This window comes from Pleurodeles waltl, chromosome 11, assembly GCF_031143425.1.
Source record: "Pleurodeles waltl isolate 20211129_DDA chromosome 11, aPleWal1.hap1.20221129, whole genome shotgun sequence".
Lineage (NCBI taxonomy): Eukaryota > Metazoa > Chordata > Amphibia > Caudata > Salamandridae > Pleurodeles > Pleurodeles waltl.
This window is the reverse complement of record NC_090450.1, coordinates 877652235-877677992: the sequence shown is the minus strand read 5'-3', so window position 1 is coordinate 877677992 and position 25758 is coordinate 877652235. Positions and strand designations below refer to the sequence as shown.

The 25758-nt window shown below is 44.2% G+C and overlaps 1 protein-coding gene across 3 annotated transcripts in view; it reads right to left on the bottom strand.

The window, feature by feature from the left end:
* Positions 1-25758, bottom strand: part of KCTD10 (potassium channel tetramerization domain containing 10) — a 92107-nt gene that overhangs the window by 27985 nt on the left and 38364 nt on the right. For 2 of the 3 annotated variants that reach the window (XM_069214752.1, XM_069214753.1), the window contains exons 4-6: positions 24300-24389; positions 809-861; positions 388-583 (exon numbers count right to left, since the gene is read on the bottom strand). In XM_069214752.1, coding sequence (XP_069070853.1) covers positions 388-583; positions 809-861; positions 24300-24389 — 339 coding nt within the window. The remainder of the gene's footprint in view (positions 1-387; positions 584-808; positions 862-24299; positions 24390-25758) is intronic. The other variant, XM_069214751.1, reaches the window with a different exon arrangement.

Here is a 25758-nt window from a genome sequence, read left to right as displayed (position 1 = left end):
TGGCACCAATATTCTAAAGGTCAGGAATCTACGGTTAGAAGTGGCCATCAGAAACAATCATCTTGTGCAATGACTAAACGCTGTACTGGAATATTTGTTAAGTTTCTCTTCGGAGGTGTTTGGAAAACATATGACTTTTTAGACAACATACTTCAAAAATTGTGCAGCATTGATAAACTGTTTTCTGGAGTTAGGATACTCCTAAAATAACTGAAAATGATCTGGCTCTCCAGGTGCAGTTGTATGGGACAACAAGATGGCAATGACATGTTCCAGACCTACTTTCAGCTCACAGTCCAGCAACTGTGAGCAAAAAATATTTTGAAGTCAGGGTTTTCATAAATATCCAACAAAACACTTATCAGTAGATGGCTCTCAACACCTCACCTTGGTCTGCTTTTTTTCCGTAGCATAGACAATAGATGTACAGCATACTTCAGCAATCTTGCGCCCCTGACCATAAAAAGACCAGCAGCAGATTTCATCTCCGATAACGTCTTTTATGAATATTACTCTTCCATTAAACCTCAGGGACAGCTTATCAAATAACTCGATATTTTTCAGCATGTTATCATCTGAATTACTGGAAAAGAACAATTGGAGTGAAAGCAATGGAAGAAAAGACACACAGAAAAGTTACAATTACAAAAAGAGGTTTGTCAAAAAAACAAAAAAAGGATTCATGAAAATAATTTAAATGCAATACTCAAGTTCTCATGTCATTTACTCACAAATAATTAAAATTAACGAAGCATTCAGTTTAAAATAAAAGTTACATTTAAACATTATCTCAATAAAGTGGTTTTACCTTGTGTAGGAGTACTTGTTGTTACTCCTGTTATACAGCAACTTTACTGCTGGCTGGAAGAAAGGAACAGGTGTCATTAACTTTTCAAGTTTATCAAACTGATAACTGCAAGGAGATAGATCCACATTCTTTTTTCCCCTCATATTTCTTTTATTGTTTTCAAAAACAATTAGATACACATCAACAGTTAGAGCCATATCCCCCCACCCCAAACTGGAGCAAATGTAGCAGTCACTTGAACAGTATGCATGATATACAGCTTGCTATTTCAGCTTTATACACCGGTATACGACTATCTTTATTGCCAATCAGTCCCTCAGTCCACCACTCAATCTTGTGTTCCCGTCTCTGTAGTCTCCTTCACTTCCTCCTGTAAAAGCACTTTCACCATATCCCACTCAGCTATGCCTCTCTGAGAACCTCCACTATATATTAATCTATGTCAGACTCCACACTCTGCCCGTGTCCATTTGGGAAATTCCCACATCCAGTGTTTCTTGGTGAGAGCCCTGACCGTCATCCACCTCAGAGCAACACATTTCTTACCCAATGCCAGCCCCAGCTCTAATACTTTCACCATGCGCTTGGCCTGCTTAGGCTGTGGCACAATGCTTATCAGGCACATCTGCACCGTTGGCTGGATTACAAGCTCTATTAGATCCTTTAGTTTGTCGATCACCTCACTCCCAAAGGCGGCTACCCCAGGGTAAGTCCACCACATATGTAAGTACCTTGCACAATCTTGCATTTATGGCACTGCTCTGGGCGGATGGGATCAAGCCTGTGCAGCTACTGCAGTGTCATATAGTTCCTATGTACACATTTGTAATGAATCTATCTTAAGCAGGCATTTCATGTCACTTTCCGACAGTTGCCTATCGATATCAACCATTCACGCTCCCCTAGCTCAATCCCTCGATTGCCCTCCCATTGGGTCCTAAGCTTTTCCTTATGGTTAACCGTGGTAGGCACAAGCAGGCCATAAAGTGTAATAAGTTTACTACCATACCCTAGCTCCGGGAGCCCTCGATTAACTATGTGTCTCCGGCTCTTGAGTGAACCCCTGCCAGGCCTTACATACAACCGCTGCTATGCTGGCATATGCCAGGAAGCCACCGCCCCCACTCCCCATGTAGTGTAGAAGTTTGCATAACTAATCATCCGGCCATCCTCATACAGTTCACCCATAGTAAATTGTGCATTCCCCTCTGCAATGGCCCTCAAAAATTTCAGTATCTGGGGGCATACACCTGTGTGTAGGAAGTTGGCTCTGTATATACTATACCAAAATGAGGTATAGTGTTCAGAGTCCAGGGGTTCCCCAGAGGCTTAACAGAGGATCAAGTAGATAATACTAATAAAGTGCTAGCACAGTTTACAGGTAATCAACTTAGGATTCCAGTCTTCGGGGGTTAGGATGTCAGGTCAAAGTTCAAGTTGACCCCAAAAGAACACCAACAGCAAAACAGGGCCGGCCAGGTGCAGAGGCCAAAGCTGGCATCCGGTTTTCAATGGAACCCTACGAAGACTGGGGAACTCGGAAGAAAACAGATTGCAGGTAAGTACCTGTGGTTTCAGGACATGGGCCTGGGGAGTTTAGGTCAGCACCGGAGGGTGAAGTGGGGGTGGGGGGGGGGAGAGAGTGGACAGGTCAGCACCAAACACACACCCTCAGCAGCACAGAGGCGGACGACTACAGGGTGCAAACACAGCATTGAGCGCCCAAAGCGTTTCAATGAGGAAATCCCGGTGGTCACAAAGATGCTGCAGGCTAGGTCCAGGGGGTCAGTTCCAGAAATCAAAAGGTTAGACAGGAAGGAGAGGCACCTGCTGGACGTTGCTGAACTGTCAGTCAGATTCCCCAAGGCAAAGGGGCTGCAGATGCTGGGGTTCTTTTGGTCGGCTAGAATCTTCGTCTGATCAAGTCGCGGTTAGGGGTCCTCTGGATTCAGACTGCAAGAGTCGTCTTGTTGGCCAGGAGTGGTCAACCCAGGATGGACTCTAGATCGGAATCGCCTGGGGACCTTCTCTGGACCGGTGGGCCATCTGGACTCGGGCCGTGGGCATCGGGTGCAGAGTGGACAGGGCTCACGGATCCGGGGCGGTTCTTGAGTCCTTTTGGAAGGTTTCTGCAGGGCATGCAGGCCTCTGGGGGTTTGTAGAGGTTGCTGGTCCTGCAGGGTGCGTCACTTTTTTGGAGTAAGAGTCTTGAAGATGTAGACAGGCCAAGAGGCTGGGGCCAAGTCAGTAGTCGTCACAAGTCTTCACTGCTGGGGTCAGCTTAGCAGTCCTCCTTTCTTGAGGTCGCCAGGAATATGTTGAATAAGGTTTAGGGGTGCCCCTAAATACTAGATTAAGGGGTGTTTTGTAAGTCAGAGGAGAGTAGCCAATGGCTACTGTCCTTGAGGGTGACTACACCCTTCCTGTGCCCACTCCCTTTAGGGAGGGGGGCACATTCCTATACCTATTGGACCCTCTCCTCCAAAACATGATGGAGGATTCTGCAAGGAGGGTGACACTACAGCTCTGGACACCTTAGGGGTGGTCCTAGCTGCAGTGCTCACTCCTCCTTGTTTTACCTAATTGTCCTGCTGAACCTGCTGCCAAAGGTGGGGCCTAGTTTAGGGGGCAGGCATCTCCACTAGATGGAGTGCCCTGGGGCACTGCAATAGGGGGCCTGCGCCTTTGCTAAGTGTTGCAGTTCATGTTCCTGCAGGAGGGAGGTGTGAAGCACCTCCACCAAGAGAAGGCTTTGTTTCTGATCCCATAGAGCACAAAGGCTCTCATCCCATGGGGTCAGAAACGTGTCTGTTCGTGCCAGGCTGGCACAGACCAGTCAGCACTGCACTAAAGGGTTGTGTAAAATACAGGAGGCATCTCTAATATGCCCTCTGTGTGCATTGTACAATAAATCCAACACTGGCATCAGTGTGGGTTTATTGTGTTGAGAGATTTAATACCAAACTTCCCAGTCTTCAGTGAAGCCATCATGGAGCTGTGGAATTCTTAATGACAGACTCACAGTCCATGGACTTAATGTGACCACACTGCACTTACAGGGTCTATACAAAATGGACTTTGACACTGTAGGGGCATATTGCTCATGCAGCTATGTCCTCACCTGTGGTATAGTGCACCCTGCCTTAGGGTTGTAAGGCCTGCTAGAGGGGTGACTTACCTATGCTACTGGCGTAGGGTTTTGGACTCGGCACCCTGGGAGGGATGCCATGTCAAAATTACCCTTTTCTCCCCACCAACAGATACAATCTGCAATGGCAGTGTGCATGTGCTTGGTGAGTGGTCCGATAGGGTGGCACAATACATGTTGCAGCCCTTAGGGACCCTCCATGGCCACAGAACCCATGGTACCACTGATACCTTTTACAAGGGACTTAGCTGTGTGCCATGGTGTGCCAACTGTGGAATAATAGTACAGTTTTAGGGAAAGAACACTGGTGCTGGGGCCTGGTTAGCAGAATCCCAGCACACACTCAGTCAAGTTGGCATCAATACCAGGCAAAAAGTGAGTGTGTGTGTGTGTGTGTATGGGGGGGGGGGGATGGAGGGGAGGTGTAACCATGCCAAAAGAGGCACTTTCCTACACTGTGCACCATGGACTCCACTCCTGCATATAAACAGATCGCCCTTCCTTTTGGTTACCGGTTCCCAAATCTCCAACAGAGTCCTGATATGCAATGGCAGCGTAGCCCTTTTTTTTCCCTAAGGAGCAATGCTAACAGCTTCCTCGGTTGAGCCAGGGGTTTCAAAATATCACCCACCGGATCTGCGGCATCCACCTGAAACCAAGGCACCACATCCTGCATGTAAGAGGCCCAATAGTAGACCCGACAATCCAGAGCCTGCTCACTTCCATGGTAACCTCAGGACTTCCAAGCTTATTCTTCCCCGACCATTCCCCCAGTATAACAATCAAAGGAGTTTGTCTAGCTTGCGGAAGCATGCCTCTAGGATACACACTGGCATATGTTGTAATATGTATAAAACTCTGGGTAGCATTACCATTTTACTTATGGCTATACGCTCGGTTAATGACTTGGGGAACCGTAGCAATCCGTGTACGCAGCAGCCTGCCTAGATTCACCTCGTAGGTTTCCGTCATGTCTGAGCTCAGATATATTCCTAGATTTGTAATCATTGCAGTCTGCACTTTGACTGTGTGCGTCCCTTGTATCCCTCTCGGAGCCTGTGAGATCGGCCACAACACTGATTTAGAAGCATTCAGAGTGAAGTTGGAACAGGTCCCCATTTCTTTTATGGTGTTCTGGAACACTGCCCAGTTATTTGTAGGGTCCGTTTGGGTCAGCAGGATGTCGTCCGCATATAAGGATATTATTAACCTCTTGACCCCCTCGCACCCCGTCACAACACCGATATCCGCATATCTTTACCCTATTATCTGTGGCAATGGTTCTATGACCATAGCAAATATCAGGGAAGAGAGAGGGCATCTATGTCATGACCCCCTCTCTATCGGCCAAGCCTCCGACATTCTGTTACTCAACTTCACTCTAAAAATGTTGTCAGTATATAGTAACTTCACCCAGTCTTCCTTCCCCTGGCTGTATCTTTGGGAGTACGATCCATGAACTACCAATCAACTGTATCAAACGCTTTAAAGGTGTCTAAACTCGAAAAGGCACAGGTCTTTCCCACTTTCACAGCTTGCTCAGTAATGAGGAATGCCTTCCTGATATTAGTAGTAGTGTTTGTCACTCCACGAGCCCTGCTTGGTCCGTGTGTATACCAATTTGTTCACCACCTTGCTACCTTTGTTGGCTTAGATCTTCCACAGGATTTTTGCATCCACTGTGATAATAGACAGTGGTAAACACGATTCGCACTCTGCAGGGTCATGCCTACCTTTCGGTAGGGTCACTATATTTGATTCTCTCAGTGATGCAGGCAACACTCCCCTTTCAAATGCCTCCCTATACATGGCTAATAATGGCTTACAGAGAAAATCCACATATGCTTGGTAGAATTCTACCATTAACCAGTCACTGCCCCGCGCTTTCCCAGCATTCATGTGTGCAATAACTCATCTGATATCGGTTTCCTCTAGTGGACTATTCAATTGAGCCTACATTTCTTCATCCACTTGGGGTAACTGTGCTTTGTCTAATATGGTCTCTATGTCCGTGTCAGGACCCTGAGCCTGTTATGTAGACAGTGTGGAGTAGAATTCAGCTAAACACTTCAGTATCACATCTTGGGACGTCAGCATTTGTCCATTCACACCCTTAATGGATACTACTGCGTTACTCCCTTTCTTTCTCTATTGACCAGCCACGCCATCAACCTATTGGCAGTGTCACCTTGTTTATGTTGTGTCTCTGTGTATTATACGGTAATTGAACTTCCTTAGTGTACCACGGGCTTCACCCAGTTCAGGGCTTAGGTCATGTTGTGCTTCCCTTAGCTCATCCGTGTGTGGGGCCTGCCTATTAATGCCCATTATATGGCGTTCCAGGCATGTAACTGTGTTGCTCAGGGACTGTCTCGCTCCATACATCGCAGCCATACACTTCCCCCTAATAGTTACTTTAAATGCTTCCCATAAAATTCCTGCAGCTAGAGCAGTGTCACTGTTAAGGTGAAAATATTCTTGTATTGCCTCTCAGATATCTTCCCTATAGACCTGATCGTGCAGCACCCAGGATTGAAAGCAACATTGGGGATAGATAGGCCTGGCCCTGCAGCTTTGCAGCAGGGGGGGGGGAGTGGTCAGACAGTGTGCGATTGAGGTATTGTATCTCTCCAAACTGCGCTAACTGTTCTGGATGTATAAACATATAATCTATCCTGGAGAATATCCCATGCGGTGGGGGGTAGAAGGAATAGCCTTGCGTCTGCCCATGTCGTGCTCGCCACAACTCCATCAAATCTAGCGTGTCCATCCCCATCAACAGTGTTCAGGAGGACCTACCCAGTGGTACTGTAGTGTGGTGGGTCCTGAAAAATCTAACTCTCTGTTCAACACACAATTACAGTCCGCCATCCACATGATGTCATAATATGCGTATGGGTCAGCAGATGTGTCAACCCCTCGTAGAAGTCTGGTGTATCTATATTCGGTACATATGTGTTATGAAGTACCATTTGTCTGCTCCAATGTCACCCATCGCACCTATATATCGCCCACCTGCTGCTTTCAAGACCGGATCTGCCTTAAAGGAAATGCTGGTGTTCACCCACAGTAAAACTCCCTGGGCTGAGGAGGTGAAACTGGCATACTACACTTGGCCTCCCCATTTAGATTGAAACTTGTAATGTGCGTGTGGCAGTAGGTGTGTTTCATGTAGCATTACTATCTTTGCTTGTTGCTTGTGTTTAATAGAACCATATTCTTTGTCTTTTTATCGGGCTCTAAATCCCTTTAATATTCCATATTATTTTTACCCCATGTCATAGATATACAGTTTGTTCATGCCCGGTTCCCTTCTTGTGCTTGCAAGTAATACCCTGCCTGGTTCGCATGCTCCGTTCCCCTGCTCCCCATAACCAAACTTCCCCCCACCCCTCTCCCGTGTGGCCCACCCCAACCTGGCCTCCACAATTGACACATTCGGTGTCCACCCATTGACCCACATATAACAGGAAACAAACATCCCCAACACAGCACGCTGTTCATGTGCGCCCCGGGGCTGCAACATTCGCAACGCTACCATCAATCATTCACTCTAGGAGAGCACCCAAGTCTGAAAAATTGATTGGGCCCGACGTTCGAGCTACTCTCAATTAGCAGGTAATCACACCACCCCCCTCCCCTCCCTCTGTGTAGAAATGTAGTGTCACTGCACCACTTCCATCAGCTTATTTACAGTCTCCTCCACCACCCAGCAAGCATGATTCAGTTGTTCTCGACAACCAGCATGACATCTCATGCACGTCCTCTCTTAGCCGTTAGTGCATATGCCAAACCGCGATCCCAGAGTTTTTTTTTTTATCCTCCACAAAGGATCTCAGTTTATTCTGTTGCTGTACCATAGTCAGGATAGAAGGAGATCTTGTTCCTATTTTATTTCACATCCACCTGAGAGTGTGCCGTCACCAGCATGTGTGGCAGCGCTCCCGGCTTCGGTTTACCTCCTGGTGTTCTGTGGGTTCTAGCCACCTGCAGGCCCACTACGACCTCGAGGCCCCAGCAATATAGTCGGTAGCCAGGGCTTGAAAAACAGATACATTAGTGTAGTCGTTCACCCTTCCAGCAACCCAAGGATATGAATGTTATTACTTTTTGACCTATCTTCCAGGTAAGCAAGTTTAGCTTCATGCATCTGTAGACAGCACTCATGTTTGGTGTGGTGGTGTGTATCCCCCACCGTTTCCTCCACCCCACCCACCCTAGTTCCCAAATCCTTAACTTTGTCTCGCATCTTGTCCATATCTTGTAGTGGCCACTTCATTCATTTGTTTCAGTGAGGGCCTTGTTGACTTTCATTATCAAAGTTTTCAGCTCAAGCATGGATGGCATTGCGTCCACCCCCTCACCCTAACACCCTCCCATCCCCCCCATTGAGATTGCGTTGATGCTCAATTTGGGGGGAGGGAGGGGGTGGTTCAACAAGGGTAATCAGTCAGAGCTGCGATGTGGCACGTCCGTTTAGGGGACCATCTTGGCTCCTCCCCCAAGATAGTTCCACATTCTAGTAGTAACTGGCAGTAATGAGCTATAAGGCATGCTTTCAAACCTTTCACATGCTCTGTAGATGCGGGCATGGCAAACTCCACAACTGGCTGCAGACCTACAGTGGTGGGGGAGCCGTGAGGACAAAAGAGGACGTCGGAAGACATGAGAAGGCACCAAACTGATCCACGGACCTTTGGTGGTTTGTGAGTAGCGATGGGAGCCACAGGGTCGCTGGAGGACACTAGGAGGCACCGAGTCGGTCCGCTGCACCCACCGTCTGCAGTGGCCATATCATCCTTCTGCCTGCCACCTGCATCTTGTAGAAGCTTTCCCTGCTGTCTGCATTCTGTAGAAGCTTTTCTCTGCACCAAGCTGTAGTCTACATGACACCACAGGAGAAGTGGCTCTCTCCAACTGTGGCTACAAGAAGCGGGAGCCAAGGAGCTGCATGCCATGCACAACTTTAATCCCTCTGCCTCCTTTGTGGTTTTTCTATGGAATTGAGGTGACTTTTCAAGTATGCACAATACTTCTCTACATTCCCCTCACTCTTGTATTGATTCCTGGCTATAATTGATTGCCTTTTACTCCAATGCTCCTGGCTGCTGTTGTTTACTGGGGTGTTTAAACTGCTGCACATCCACTTTTATTAGGATGCACAATAGCTGATATCAAATCCAGGACTAGCAATCCCAGAAATCCAGGTATGTTAAAGACAGAGGCACATAAACTAAGTAATGGCAGCGGGTGGCATCAATAGTAAAGGGTCAGCCCCAGTGGGCTAATGCTGACTTAACTACAACAAATGGTCATAGTGCATCTCCTGCTATCTTAACTAACCTTAGCATGCCACTCCCGAGAAGTGGTATGCTGCAGCTGAAAATGGAGGGAGAAGGGTGGTGTGTGTGTCTGTCTGTACAGTAGTGGGGAGAGAAGGTGGAATGACCCCTGGGTCTTGGAAGAATGCATTTGAGGCATTTAATTTCTGTGCAGGTACCACTACTATGGTTGACAAAGATTCTCTAGTTTCTGACAATTCACCTCTGATCTCAGCAGCTCTCTCAGCTCCCGTAGCTGAAGATTCCAGTTCTTTGGTGACATCCTTCCCTACCCAGTCAAGGGAGCAGCCTCAGTGGCACTGCTGAAGACGAAGTTGAACTCCACACCTCTTCACAAATAGCTGCACAATCGATCTTAAGTCACTTTACCACAATTTCCCACAGTAGCACCAGGATGGGAAATTCAACAGCCATTGTATAGGCCTCAGCAAGCAAGCTACTACTCCAACCCTCTTATCCATCGCTTTCCAACATTATAGGTGAGGGGCTGGGAAGCAGATGCCAGCAGTGGACCTAGATCGACCAGATACGGACAACTCCCAATTGTTCAGGGATAAGAGAAATACCCATTCCTTACTAACAAGATGTAGCCTGCCCCTGTGGCCTTGAAGAAAGAGAGAGAAAGAGAGAGAAAGAGAGAGAAAGAGAGAGAAAGAGAGAGAGAGAGAGAGAGAGAGAGAGAGAGAGAGAGAGAGAGAGAAAGAAAGATATATATCTATATATATATATCTATATATATATATATATATAAAATCCAAAAGACTCAAAGGGCACTATACATTTTGTCCACAGCTAAAGCTCAGGAAGCAGAAATACAAAAGGTGCCACAAAAAACAGACTCACCTGAATTCAAATCTTTCTGCAAGTTATGCCTCTTATGCACTAAAATCATGTTGTGGCTGGCCGATTCCACGCCTTATTCCAGAGAACGCTGAGTCAGCTTTTGCACCTCTCAAGGACAGTAGAGGGGCACCTAATAATGCAGACAAGGTTATAGTGTACCACACCTCCTGATAAAATCTGCACCCTCTATACCTCTGAGATAAAAGAACCAGAGGAGAATGAAACCCGTTCTTTGACCTCTACAACTACAGTCGATGCTCAAGACTATACAAAAAAGAAATCCGGGCACTTAATGGCAACCGGGTGGTGCAAGCTGATGAATTTGAGACTCTCTTGCTGAAAGTATCGCTCATTGAGCAACAGTTTGGTGAATTTGGGGACATTTATAAATAAGGCTCCCGGTTTTCCATTTTTACTGATTATTACAGATCAATACAGACAGAAAACAATGTGTTACCTGTCTGTATCTATTTTAAAAATCCAAAAATACTGAAAATTGTGCTTCTAATGAATTACTGTCCATGCTGTTGTTGTGAATTCAAAGACAACGGATGAGCAGATAGCAAGGGGAGTTAAAAACACATGTTAAGATATCTTTAAAGACAAGCATACTTTAAAATATATTTGTAGTAAATTGCCAATATTTATCTGTGGATATAGTGTTTTGCTATATTTGGCTGGGGAATATGCTAACATATGACACATATCAAAGTGTGAGTGCATGTTTATCAGTTAAATAAATATGGAAATGTACCATTTTTGACTCCACTTATTGACAAACCACAAAATAAATATGGATAAATACTAATAAGATGGCCAAAAATAAAGGAGGCTCTTCTCCGAAAATCAACTGGTAAGTATACTTTGTTATATTTTCAGAACCAGAGCAAGCTAGGCATTTTTTTAGATGCTGAATGTAATGTACACTGATTATTTTGGCACTAATACACGAAAATGGAGATACTAACCAATTCAGGGGGATGACTTTAACAATGGTGATTTTTTAAGAGTTGGAGATACTATTCCAGTATTGTCTGGATGTCAGGTTTGACATTTCAAGAACAGGGTGGGTCTCCATCCCAACGCTCTGCCGAGCTTGGGGGTCACTTGAAACCTAGAAGTGTGTGTGGAGATCAGGAGGGAAGAAGAGGGGGGATGAAGGTAGCAGGTCCGGATGGTAAGAGGGGGAAAAGGGAGGAGAGGAGTAGGGGATAAAGGGGAAAAAAAAGAGTCCATGCATGTCTTATGTTGGAGAAAGTAAACAGTAGTAACAGAATGTCTAAAAAGGGAGAGCGTTATTATATTATCGAATGTAAATGGTTTAAAAGGGGGAAAAAAGGCTAAATATTTTTGGAGTTTTGCCCTATGAAAATTGATATTTTGGTCCTCTAAGAGACACATCTGATCAAAAAGGAGGCCGACATTCACTTTAAATCCAAATGTTGTCAAGGCGTTATCACACCTAGAATATATGATTTAGTAAATGCCACATACTGTTCAGGTCAATGGGGAGTCTTTGCTAATATTTTCAATACATTTCTTAGAGCCCTACAATATAAAGTAGATCGTAAGGGCAGGTGGGCAAGGGTGGAAATAGCCAATCAACAAAGTAAAAGCCATTTTGTCTAAGTAAATGTTTAGGCACCAAATAATCAGGATCCACGTCTCTTCACCGATATGAAGAATGAGTTGAGTCATGTCAGTCTACCCATTAGTATAACTGATTAATTTAATTTTATTCTGTATTCACCTCTTGGCATGACCAATACCTCCTGCAAAGCTTGGTTGGGTAGGAATAGAACTAGTATGTTAGATATGATGACCAACTTGAATCTGCTCTGTATTTGGAAGGAGTAAACCAGGACAGAAAGAATTATACTTTTTTCCAGGCCTCATAGGCAATATTCTCATACAGACTTTTGTCTAACCAATGCCTCAATCTCCTTGATTTGTAAGATTGAGATCTTGAATCTGCTTCATTGGGACAACTCTGCTATTGAATGAAAATACGTAGGCAACTGCTGTGTTAATACTTACCCACGCCTGTCTTTGTTCCCCAAGTATGTGCTCGACCGCTCTGAATATATTGGGCATCTGCGCTTATTCATTCAGGAATTTCTTGTGACTAATCGAGGATCAGCTCACCCCTTTAAGGTTTGGGACACCCTAAAAGACTACATTAGGGGGTAAAATGCTCAATCCTTTATTACTTAGAGTTCTACAACAGATAACGAAGAGGAGAAATCTATTAGGGGCCAATTGTATAATTTTATCCAATTGCATATGGCACTGGTCTCTTCCCGCTCAAGTTACATATCTAAAAATCATGGGTTTACGAGGCCGCATATCTGCCTTAAAAGCTCCTTTCAAGCGCAAGCCTCTAGTTGTTAACTGGGAGAGAAATTGGGGAAATTGTTGGCTTGCTTGTGTTGGACTGACATGCCAAGAACTATGATTCAACAAATCCAAGATGCTGCAGTAAGAGATTGCACTCAGAATCATGAGATCTCCTCTATTTTTATGGCTTATTTTCCGGGGATGTATCAGGAGTTGGAGTGCAGTAATACCAATTTCATGGACTACCTGGCCCCTTTAGACTTGCCCAAACTAATAACAAGTGATAAAGATATGATGGATGGTGAATTATGAGCAAATGATCTTAGACAGGTTATCGCTAGCTAATCTTCTGGAAAAGCCGGATTGCATTCCATCTGAAGTATACAAAATTCCAGCACCTTGATCATTCTACTTCTTTTGGAAGTGTTAAAAGAAATTCGTAATACAGGATGGCTTCCATCCTCCTGGAATGAAGCCATTATTACAATATTTTCTAAAAAGATATTTCCAAAGCTGCTGGCCAGCTTGTATCTCCAAAATAACATGGCTTAATTCCAGAGAATGATACAACCTCCCATACAAACTGAATTACTGCACTAATCAAGAATGAAGACACTCTCCATGAACCTCTTAACATTATTTTACTTGATGCTGAGAAAGCATTTGATTGTGTATCCTGGAAGTCTCTTTGAGAATTACATGCACAAGTTAACTTCAGCTCTACATTTGTTAAGATGGTTAAGGCTAATTACAAGCCTCCGAGAGCTCAGATTACCATACTTCACAAATTAACACCTTTTATTCCTATTTCGCGTGTGTAGGAAGTTGGCTCTGTATGTGCTATTTCAAAGTAAGGAATAGCATGCACAGAGTCCAAGGGTTCCCCTTAGAAGTAAGATAGTGGCAAAAAGAGATAATACTAATGCTCTATTTTGTGGTAGTGTGGTCGAGCAGTAGGCTTATCAAAGGAGTAGTGTTAAGCATTTGTTGTACATACACACAGGCAATAAATGAGGAACACACACTCAGAGACAATTCCAGCCAATTAGTTTTTGTATAGAAAAATATCTTTTCTTAGTTTATTTTAAGAACCACAGGTTCAAATTCTACATGTAATATCTCATTTGAAAGGTATTGCAGGTAAGTACTTTAGGAACTTTGAATAATAACAATAGCATATATACTTTATACATAAAACACATTTAGCTGTTTTAAAAGTGGACACAATGCAATTTTCACAGTTCCTGGGGGAGGTAAAGTAATGTTAGTTCTTGCAGGTAAGTAAACCACCTACGGGGTTCAAATTGGGGTCCAAGGTAGCCCACCGTTGGGGGTTCAGAGCAACCCCAAAGTTACCACACCAGCAGCTCAGGGCCGGTCAGGTGCAGAGGTCAAAGAGGTGCCCAAAACACATAGGCTTCAATGGAGGTAAGGGGGTGCCCCGGTTCCAGTCTGCCAGCAGGTAAGTACCCGCGTCTTCGGAGGGCAGACCAGGGGGGTTTTGTAGGGCACCGGGGGGGACACAGGTCAGCACAAAAAGTACACCCTCAGCAGCGCGGGGGCGGCCGGATGCAGTGTGCAAACATGCGTCGGGTTTCCAATAGTTTTCAATGAGAGACCAAGGGGTCTCTTCAGCGGTGCAGGCAGGCAAGGGGGGGGGCTCCTCGGGGTAGCCACCACCTTGGCAAGGGAGAGGGCCTCCTGGGGGTCACTCCTGCACTGGAGTTCCGATCCTTTCGGTCCTGGGGGCTGCGGGTGCAGGGTCTTTTCCAGGCGTCGGGATTTCAGAGTCAGGCAGTCGCGGTCAGGGGGAGCCTCGGGATTCCCTCTGCAGGCGTCGCTGTGGGGGCTCACGGGGGACAACTTTAGTTACTCACAGTCTCGGAGACGCCTGGGGGTCCTCCCTGTAGCGTTGTTTCTTCACCAGTCGAGTCGGGGTCGCCGGGTGCAGTGTTGCAAGTCTCACGCTTCTTGTGGGGATTGAAGGGGGCTTTAAATCTGCTCCTCTGGATACAAAGTTGCAGTCTTTGTTGAACAGAGCCGCTGTTCTCAGGAGTTTCTTGGTTTCTTGGAAGCAGGGCAGTCCTCTGAAGATTCAGGGGTTGCTGGTCCTGGGGAAAGCGTCGCTGGAGCAGTTTTCTTCTGAAGGCAGGAGACAGGCCTGTAGGACTGGGGCCAAAGCAGTTGGTGTCTTCTTTCTTCTTCTGCAGGGGTTTTTCAGCTCAGCAGTCCTCTTCTTCTTTAAGTTGCAGGAATCTAAATTCTTAGGTTCAGGGTAGCCATTAAATACTAAATTTAAGGGCGTGTTTAGGTCTGGGGGGTTAGTAGCCAATGGCTACTAGCCCTGAGGGTGGGTACACCCTCTTTGTGCCTCCTCCCAAGGGGAGGGGGTCACAATCCTATCCCTATTGGGGGAATCCTCCATCTGCAAGATGGAGGATTTCTAAAAGTTAGAGTCACTTCAGCTCAGGACACCTTAGGGGCTGTCCTGACTGGCCAGTGACTCCTTGTTTTTCTCATTATTTCCTCCGGCCTTGCCGCCAAAAGTGGGGCCGTGGCCGGAGGGGGCGGGCAACTCCACTAGCTGGAGTGCCCTGCGGTGCTGGAACAAAGGGGGTGAGCCTTTGAGGCTCACCGCCAGGTGTTACAGCTCCTGCCTGGGGGAGGTGTTAGCATCTCCACCCAGTGCAGGCTTTGTTACTGGCCTCAGAGTGACAAAGGCACTCTCCCCATGGGGCCAGCAACATGTCTCGAGTGTGGCAGGCTGCTAAAACCAGTCAGCCTACACAGGTAGTTGGTTAAGGTTTCAGGGGGCACCTCTAAGGTGCCCTCTTGGGTGTATTTCACAATAAAATGTACACTGGCATCAGTGTGCATTTATTGTGCTGAGAAGTTTGATTCCAAACTTCCCAGTTTTCAGTGTAGCCATTATGGTGCTGTGGAGTTCGTGTTTGACAGACTCCCAGACCATATACTCTTATGGCTACCCTGCACTTACAATGTCTAAGGTTTGGCTTAGACACTGTAGGGGCACAGTGCTCATGCACTGGTGCCCTCACCTATGGTATAGTGCACCCTGCTTTAGGGCTGTAAGGCCTGCTAGAGGGGTGACTTATCTATACTGCATAGGCAGTGTGAGGTTGGCATGGCACCCTGAGGGGAGTGCCATGTCGACTTACTCGTTTTGTCCTCACCAGCACACACAAGCTGGCAAGCAGTGTGTCTGTGCTGAGTGAGGGGTCCCCAGGGTGGCATAAGATATGCTGCAGCCCTTAGAGACCTTCCCTGGCATCAGGGCCCTTGGTACCAAGGGTACCAGTTACAAGGGACTTCCCTGGATGCCAGGGTGTGCCAATTGTGGATACAAAAGTACAGGTTAGGGAAAGAACACTGGTGCTGGGGCCTGGTTAGCAGGACTCAGCACACTTTCAATTCAAAACATAGCATCAGCAAAGGCAAAAAGTCAGGGGGTAACCATGCCAAGGACGCATTTCCTTACAGCGTGGTACTTGACAAGGCTGTCCGTTCTCCCCCTACTCTCTAAATGGAGCCATACATTAGGTGTTAACGTATAAGCATCCCCAGCAACCTATGTCTATCACTTGCTTCCCCATTGGTAGTCCATGCAGATGACATGTTAACATTTTCACATTGTTTTGAGCCAACGATTCATTGTGTTGAATTCATAGTGTCAGATTTTGGTCACGTTTTAGGGTACAAACTAAATGCTCATAAAACGCAACTTATCCTTATAGGTTGAGCAAGCAGCTGCGATCAGCATGTGATACCTAGCGCTAGGTATCTGGCCATTATTTTGGCACCCACAGCTAAGCAATGCTATGAATAGAATTATACTGAGCGGTTACAGCAGCCTAGGATATTACCGGATAAATAGATGAAATTGGGCAAATGAAACTCATTAAAATCACTATTAGTCTCAAAATTCAGTTTCTTTTCCCTTCTCTACCGTTAAACGTCCCCCACAGGCATTTCAAAACGTTCCATAATGACAATTTTTTTTTAAGGAAGGGGCAGAAAGAGCGGAAACCTTTAAAAAAGTTTTAAACTCCCAATAATTGCAGGTGGATGGGCCCTTCTTGACAGTTGCTTTTACTACTGGGCCTGTAAGGCAAATCGTACCTGTATGTTTCTATGTTTCCTACCCTGAGAACTGGCTTCATATCATTTCATTCGTGAAGGGTCAGGACACGAGACGTACTAAATTAAAAAGCAGAGAATTCTTAAAAAAGGTTACACTTAAGACAACGTCAGCTTTTGAAAAGATTTGGAGTAATATGAGAAGGTTTCTGAAAATGTCATCTTTTTATGGTTTTAAACCACTATTAGACAAGCCGGACTTACCTGATTTCCTTTCTCTTATTATAGTGAATTTTGCTAAACTGGTTTATTCAGACTCCTTTGTTACCAGTTTTGCAGTGAAGGTTACGAATACTGGAGGAACACTGTTGATTTAAAGAGTGTATAGGGAACACAAGATTGGAAAATACAGGGTAGGGAAGCTTTATTTAGAGCGTGCCTGTTTCCTGTGCAAATTATCTTTTAAATGATACCATCCAACTGACATTGTGTATGGAGTTAAAGAAAATAAAGGAAATGAACATGCACAGTATCCCCACACCGGCAAAGTTTAATAACCTGCAATACTTCCTGAATGTCACCAAGGAAAAACTAGATGCAAAGGTTCAGGCTAGTACCTATAACTCTTCACTTTACATTCCAGGCGGGTGGTTACTACGGCCAATAGGCACAAATGAGTGTCAGGCACGTTTGGTGAATTCCTGAGGGGGTTCAAGATTAGCCGTCCAGAACCTCGCTTTGTCTCGGGTCAACACACTGGCGTAGTTACAACATACAGTGTGGGTAAACTGTGCCAACAATGGGTACAGTCTAGCACGTCAACCACAGTTAAAGAACACCTTAACACTCTTACTGAAGATATAGACTTACAGGACTTTTTGTTAGGTCCTAGGAAGCCACGCTCTAAAATATTTATTTATGCTATGTATAACGAGATTTGGAAGCTTTCTCACATAGAAGCTTCTGCGCGTTTAAGGCAAATAGATAAGGATAACTTAGACAAGGCTTTAGCTGTTTTCAACAACGTCACAAACACTCTGTCAAACAGGATTTATTCCCTAACAAACAGTGTTGTCTGCGGTTGATATCATTCAGACAGACATGTCCCTTTTATATCATGGGCAAAGTCAGCTGCGTTCCATCATGCAGTTAGGTTGGACATTACAAACTTTGAAAAATTGCCCGTCCCACAGAAATACATTAACGGTAGTGACTTGTTTGCTACATTTAATTTATCCAAGGAACAACAGACGATGACTAAAAGGGAAGCGAGTTTCATCATGCTACACATAGAGAAGTTAGAGAAGTGGCCTTTCACAGTTGCAGAGTTCTTCAACAGTATGGCTCCTACATAGCATCATTAATCTGCTCATTTTCACTTTTTGTTTTTTGAAATGCCTGGAACATTTTGCTGTGGGCAGGTATGAGCGACTAGGAGATAGCTATATTAAAGAAGAGTGGGAGTTGCCCTTTGAATACAAATGTCTGAACAACGAAACAGAGGTCTTTCTCAGCAGAAGCGAATGCGAGACTACTGTTAGTCATCCAATGATCTGCAAGTAGGTGTCCCTTCACTGCTTTTGCAATGCGGGGGCTCACCAACTTGGCCTGTTTTCGGAAGGGTACTCCCGTCCCTTTGGTTCGACCAGCATTTCATGTACTTTTGAATGGAAGTTATGTAGTGCTGAGCGACCAAAGCTGTTGAGGTATGCAACCAGGAATTGCCTACGCAATTTCAGTCTCTAAGGTTGTTACGTGTTGTGGACAAGTTTTATTCCCCCTACACCAGAGATAAAAGTATCAGAAATGTGCCCTCCCATTGATACTGCTAATGTAAATTATGTCAAGCTGAGCAGGCTAAAGGTGCTACCGTCCCAAAAACAAGTTGCGTTGACATCAGCTAGAGAGACGTATGCTCTCCAGATTGCGAGATCATCAGCAGAGATATAATCCCTATTAAATACCGACTTCCCCAAGCACTTTGGAGAGCTGATATCCAGAACTTTCACCGCCCCGAGCACCACTGGGATTGTCCACTTCTTTAAGGCTGTTGGTTCTGGATTTGTGTCCATCTTCCAGATTGTCTTCGGAGTCATTCCATCGGCCATCCATTCACTCTTTTCAAGTGTGTTTGTTGGTTTCCTATGAATGTTGGCATTGATTGGCGGAATACTGCTGCTGTTTCTTCTGACTCGCAGTGGTTGTCTCTTTCCAGCTAAGCGAAGCAATAGGAGCCACTGCCACCTGCTCAACTGTGCTGTGAACGTATGGTTCAGGTCTTAAATGCTCTGTTGCTGGAGGAATTAAGAGCGTGATTGGTCACTGTCATTACGACCACTCCTATGGTGTGTGCAACCAGTCTTTTGCTGCGTATGGTGCCTCTTCGAACACTTGCCTACAGTGTGTCTTGCTGTTACGCCTCTGCCTCCTGAGGTCCAAGCACTGCTGATGTCCCCGATGAGGGTTCATTCACGGTCGTGCCCCTTGAGACTAAGGCTGATTCGTGAGGCCACCTATGACCCATCCTTGGTGAACGATCTGGCTCTTTTTAGCACTTTGGAGAGTGCCACTCCTGAAGGTGGACCTGCACAAGAGACTAATATGCACTACTGCTCTATGGATCAGTTTGTCTATCCTATGATCAATCTAACATCTGACGATGTGGCCTCTTTCCTGAAGTCCTTTCCATTCGATGGCTTTGAAGATGTTCTTCAAGATCATGACTATTGTTAGAAAGATTTGCTGATTGGCTTATAATACCAAATTCAAAATCTGCATTCATTGCCCTTACTTTGGCCTGCTGTGCTCGTCATGGTCGACATTATATCTCTTTGTATGTTTTTTTATTTTTTTAGCTATTGGTTTTTTTAACACGTTTTTAAAATGTGATTTGTTACCTTGTTTTTATGCTTTTAGTCCAGAGCACTTTTTTAGCATTGGCTTCATTCACCTTTGGTGACGTCAAACTTATGGCGGAGGGTGTAGTCAATCCTAGTCTGTTTTAATGGGAAACAGGAGTTAGCTTAGCCTTTGGCTTGCAGACTCGTGCCCCCGTCACCTAGTGACTTCTACCCTACATATATTTAATTATATCTTTTAAAATGGCTGCCTTGTTTTTAGTTAGGCCTATGTTTTAGTTTCACGTTATCAGTGTCACCGCGCTAAAGCATCAATATCAAGCAACAAAGATAAACAAACTGTAGATGTTCACATTAGGCACTTTCCCTCTTCATGCCTTTGAGGGAATTGTTTGTATAAATTACCGTCCCAAGCATGTCTTGTTATCTATTGTTTGGGAACAGACCTACGTCAGGGTCCGAGCAGATCTGTATACATGCATCTCACTTAGTCAGAGAGACAGAGTGATTCCGAACAGATGCAATCACTGCTATCGATGCTGCACGTCACCTTGACACTGACCCAGTCTTCGTGTCCCTACGGAGTCTGAGCTAGAGACCTCATTCGAAGGTAACAAGGGTTGGGGGAGCTTTTCTCATGGACACTGCATTGGCAGATTAGGTTTAACACACCTAGCTCTCTTTTAGGTTAGAGATTAGGTACATCATATTAGGGTATTAGGACATATCTCACACTTTATGTCATTTTATGTTATTGCAAGATGTGGGGGTCTTTGTATTAATGACTCTTGTATTTACCATTCTGTTTCTTGCATTATTCATTACCCTAATCATTGCAGCCCATTCAACTTATCGTAGATTGCAGCTTTGTTAAATAAAGTTTATTGAAACCTCACTGCATCTTCTTCATTGCCTGTGTTTAATTGAGACATGTTGTTAATGTGAGAAAGGGGTAATCTCCGTTTAACCACGACACTCCCTGAGGTGTCACACTCTTGAGTCCATGCATAAAGGCTGCCACAAATCATCTTTTACTCTTTGGGTTTTTGGCGAGGTATTGCTTGTGAGTCGGGAGGGCTGGGACGGCAGTTTCGACTTGTTGTAGGATTAGCATAGTCGCCTACAACAAAAGTACTAACATCCTTAAACCAGCTGTCTTGTCTAGAGCAAGAGTCAAACTACGACATTACTTTGGCGCTTGGGGGAGACATGGGAAACAAGCACTCAGGCGATTTGATGGTGGAGTTTTGGTAAAAAAGCATTTTTGGATTTGCAAACGGAATTCATCATACACCGTAGTGATTTTTTAAAATACTTATAGGATGTGGATCTTTCTATTGCGCAGGGATACTGACATCATAATCCCACTGGCCCAACCAGATATCGGACAATTGATTTTTGACAAACATCTATCTAGTATTTTGGAAAAATATAGCTGCCTTTTTTCAGTCTCTGTCAAACGCCCTGGGAATATAGGCTGGTAAGTGGGAATACAGCTTAGGCGAGGAGGTCATGGAGCAGGAACTCATCTGTCTGCTTGTGCAATTCTGCAGGTTATTACTCCTACCAGATTGAGAGGTCAGATTTACCGTACACTGTTCAATTTCTATACTAGCCACTCCAAAATGAGCAAATGGTATAACAGATTGTACTGTTGCTCATAGGTTCAGCTGGAGTGGCTGATGATATTCACATTTTTGTTGCATGTCCAAAACCTACATCATTCTGGTCCTTGATCCAGCACCAAACACTTCTTGTACAACCTTCTTGTGGGGTAATTACTACAAAAGCAATGCTGTTAGGCATAGGAACTACTGACTAGGTCTTATGTTCTCCCTATTGCTAGGTTAAATATTGCAGGTTTTAGAAATTGCGTCTAGTTGGCAGATGTAGGCACCCTGTCCAAGTGGGGAACACAATTTTAGTCAGGGTAAGTCCCGACAGTAACTGATGACTCAACCTAAATTATCCTGGGCTCACCCTCTGGTAGCTTGACATAAAGCAGGCAGGCTTAACTGAGGAGGCAAATTGTAAAGTAATTGAGTAATAACTCATTGTAACACAGTGAAAACACCACAAACAAATACTCCACAACAGTTTAGGAACATTATTTATCTGAATAAATAAGACCAAAACGACAAATATCCAATAAGCACAAGTCAAGATATCACTTTTTAAAGGTTTAGATGATTCTCAATCCTTAAGAACTAGTGGTTGTATCCTTATAACCCAGAGTACCTGGAATGCATCAGCAATAACAATGCAGAGGAATGAGACAGGGATGTCCCCTTTCAACCCTGTTATTCGCTCTCAAGCTAGAACTGCTGGTGTGTGTAATCTGCTCTCATCCGGGTATCTCAGGCTTCTGTATACATGAGGGGCAGGAGGGAGACTAACTGATTTCGCTGTACGCGGATGATATCCCCTTGTACGTCACTCACCTGAGGGTAACATTACGTGTCTGGGGATATACGCAACATTATACCCAGCATAGTTTTGAGGGGCTTGACAAATTTTCATAACGACGTTGAAAGGTGGGGGAATTTGCCACTAACGTTGTTCGCCAGAGTGGCGGTATATAAAATGGAGTATCCTGCCAAAACTGCTATAATCCCTCCAGAACACATATGTGTGAATACCAAACAAGCTCTTTTGTAGAGTAGAGAGGGAGGTCTGAAAGTTGCTATGAGGAGGAAAACACCCTAGGATATCCCTACAGACCCTCCAGCATAACCCTTATAATGGGGGATCGGAGTCCAGGACATAAGGGCATATTACTGGGCAGCACACCTTTTTTGCAATTACCGATTGGGAACACACACCCGGTTGACCACCCCACATACACCATAGAGAGGAGCCAATTTCTTAATAAATCACATCTCTATTATATTTATGGAGGGAACGGGTTTGCAGAGTCTATTCATGCCTATCCAACTATCAATACAGGCTTGGAGAAAAGCAGAAAGAAAGATGGGCTGACATGGGAAAATATCACAGAAAACCCCTCTGTGGGACGGAGCACGACTGCAAGAGATTGGAAGGCTTCAGGAGTTTAGATCATGGGCACAATAGGAATTTCTAAATTGGGTGCTCTGATAGAGGATGGGAGCCTTAAGACATTTGATGCCTTACAGAAAGAATTTCACCTTACTCCTGTACAACACTACAAATATGCACAGCTGACACATCCTATACTTTTTGGCTTCTCTAGCATCGGAGAGGATGGCTGACAAAACAGTCAATACCTTTCGGTCTGCAATTTCGGCAGAACATGCTGCGGTAGCAGGCCGTCCGGTGGAGAAGGAAGGGGGCGGGGACATCCCCTGGTGGTTCGGAAGTTGCTCAGAGGTATACGTTTGTCGTGGAGGTGGGTTACCTTTCAAGTTTCCAGATGTACAAAGTGTAACTCACGTCTGATCTCTTACCCGACCTTTTCGGATACTCCAGGAATATGTTTGGTGTGCTGTAAGAAAGCGTATGAGGCGATGACAGAATATCTTCACCCCCACGGCGAGGGTCAACTACTCATTGCGCTTCGAAAACTGTTTAGGACAGGCTCTTCTTCCACCATCGCATGATGGGTCAGATGGGTCATGCAAGAAGCAGACATCGGCACAAATATATTCGGTGTGCATTCTACCATAGGGGCTATGGCTTCAAAAGCTTTTGCTCTAGGATCCCATTTGGAGGATATTTTGAATGCGGCAAATTGGTCTGCTGATTAGACTTTTGAAAGGTTTTACTTTAAACCAGTTTCCTCCATTGCAACTCTGGTGGTAGGTAAGCTTTAAACTAGCCTAATGCTAACCTCTGGATCCTCACATAGAATGAAAAGTTTCCTAGCTATTGTATAAGTTTCTATTCTATTAAGGAATTGGAGACGAGGATTAGCCCACCCAAAGAGACTTCACTCTTGAGCCCAATAGAATGGATCTGTTTAAGAAATAAGTAAACAGTTTCTTATTAATGACTTGTTCAGTTTTCCAAATTGTTGGTTGTTTCACCTTCTAGTTGAGAATACAAAACTTTGGTTCCTTGAGTGATGGTAATGCTTGCACATTCGTCTTTTGCCTTGATTGTCCAGCAAGAATACATTTCAGCCTGCTGTTTTGCTGCAGGAGGATCAGAAGCTTCAACACAAGTAAAATCTTCCACGCCCCAACGTTTATTGCAGAATGAAAGGGGAGAGGAAGAGAAAACTTATACAGATAAAGACACATTCTGGTTCCCCATTGGATGAACTTTTCACGGTCATGTTCCCAAATAGTTATGGGAAATGAAGTTTGGTTTCTAACATGGCTGATACTAGAATAAACGAAGAAAGATAAGCCTAATTCTCGACTACGAGCCCTTAAAGAGTCCTTAATAGCATTGAAACTTTCTGTTACAACAGTTAAGTCATTTTCAATCCTACCTTTTACTGTCACTTGGATGAGAGCTGCCAGATATGAGTGAGATATACCATACCAGATTCTTTTTTCCACTCACAAAGAGAGGAATTACTTTAGTTAATCCCTTTCCTAGTACACACTTTTTGAGTAGCAGCACAAAAATACCTATAATGAATCTTACTGCGATGAGAATCTTTTTGTTTTCTTGTGGCCATTATATATTTACTGCTGAAGAACTAGCGAAGGAATACATACATTACATCCATCATTAATAACTCTGGCTTGCCCAGTTAATAAATTAAAATATTGTCAGAAATAGTTTACTAAGACTTGAGATGTAGCTTAGGTTTTCCTACACCAGCCATTTGTATGCAGCAGCACAAAGTCAGAGTTTTCCTAGATCAATACTGAAAAAAATACATTAACATTTAAATAAGATGTTCTGAGATCAAGTGAAAAATTATATTTTCCTACCTTATTTGAAGTTGCTATTAATTTCTGTTCTTCTTTGGAGGATGTAATTACTGGCACTTTACAGAACGGTTCATATGTATCTTTGTTCTGCTGGATCAAAGAAAAAGCCATAGGACTGTTAAAAATACTACTGTGTATTTGCTCAAACATTTTAGGACACTGGTAAACGGCTGAGGTGAAAATAAATAAAACAAAAAAATCACATGGACTCTTGAATATCTGTATAGTGCATGTAATACACAAGGCATGAAAACCGGGTTATGACATTAAGGAATGACTAATTTCTTCTACACTTGATTGAAATACTAACAGAATACACAAAATTTGAAAATGCATCCACCCAGGCTACTTGTATGTTACACTTGAACAACGATACAGCATAAGGGATCAGAGCCCTAAACAGTGCTAATGCTAGGAAAATTTATTATTTTGCTGGGAACAGGTTCAGATGATTATGTGATTATGTGGGCCTTGAGTTCCATAGATGAAAGGGTCAAGGTAATACTTCCACTTTATAAAATAAAGACCATGTAGTCAAAGCTCCAAAGCAAGAGCAGACCAAACTTGCATTGGCAAAGTCAATAGGTTTTGCCTTTGTTTTTTCATTTGCTTTCTAGCTTACTAACTGAATCATAAATATTGGAAAAAGGTTATAATAATGTTGGTTTTAAATAAGATAAGCCGTTAATAGTCTATGGTGTGATGAATGTTGAATATCCCAGGGTTCCAAACTAGTAATTACTACCTAATTTAATATGACATTGTACTAGAGTATAGTAATGTGTAGTTAGTCAAGTGCCACTGCACCATTCAAATCATGCCCATTTTAACTGCAAGGTAACCACAACTGTGGCTTCCTGTTTAGTAGTAATATATAGCATTATTTTGTGCTTAGAGGGGTTCCTAGAGCTTTTGGCCCTGGTGTCACTGCACCTGCTGCACCACTAAAATCATGTCCTATTGCCTACAAAGTAACTGCAATGGTAACTGCCCTTAACTGCCCGTTTAGTAGTACACCTTTGTATTAATCTGCGTTTAGAGAGGTTCTGACACCAATGCAACTGCAGATGCCACACCATTAAAAACAGGACCCTAGTGCCTGCAAGATAACTGCACTCGAGACTGCACGTTTAGTAGTAAAATATAGCAATATTTGGTGTTTAGAGGAGTTCTGGCATGTTTTGAGCCTGGTGCCACTGCATCATTCAACTCATGACACTAGTGCCTTCAAGATAACTGCACTTGTGACTGCAGGTTTAGTTGTAAAATACAGCAATATTAAGTGTTTAGTGGGGTGCCTAGAGCTTTTGTTCTCAGTGCCACTGCACCTTCTGCACCATTTAAATCATGACGCTAGTACTTTCTAGATAACTTCACTTGTGTCAGGCTGTTCAGTAGTAACATTTAGCAATAATTTATGTTTAAAGGGGTTCCGACACCCTGTGGCCCCATGCCACTG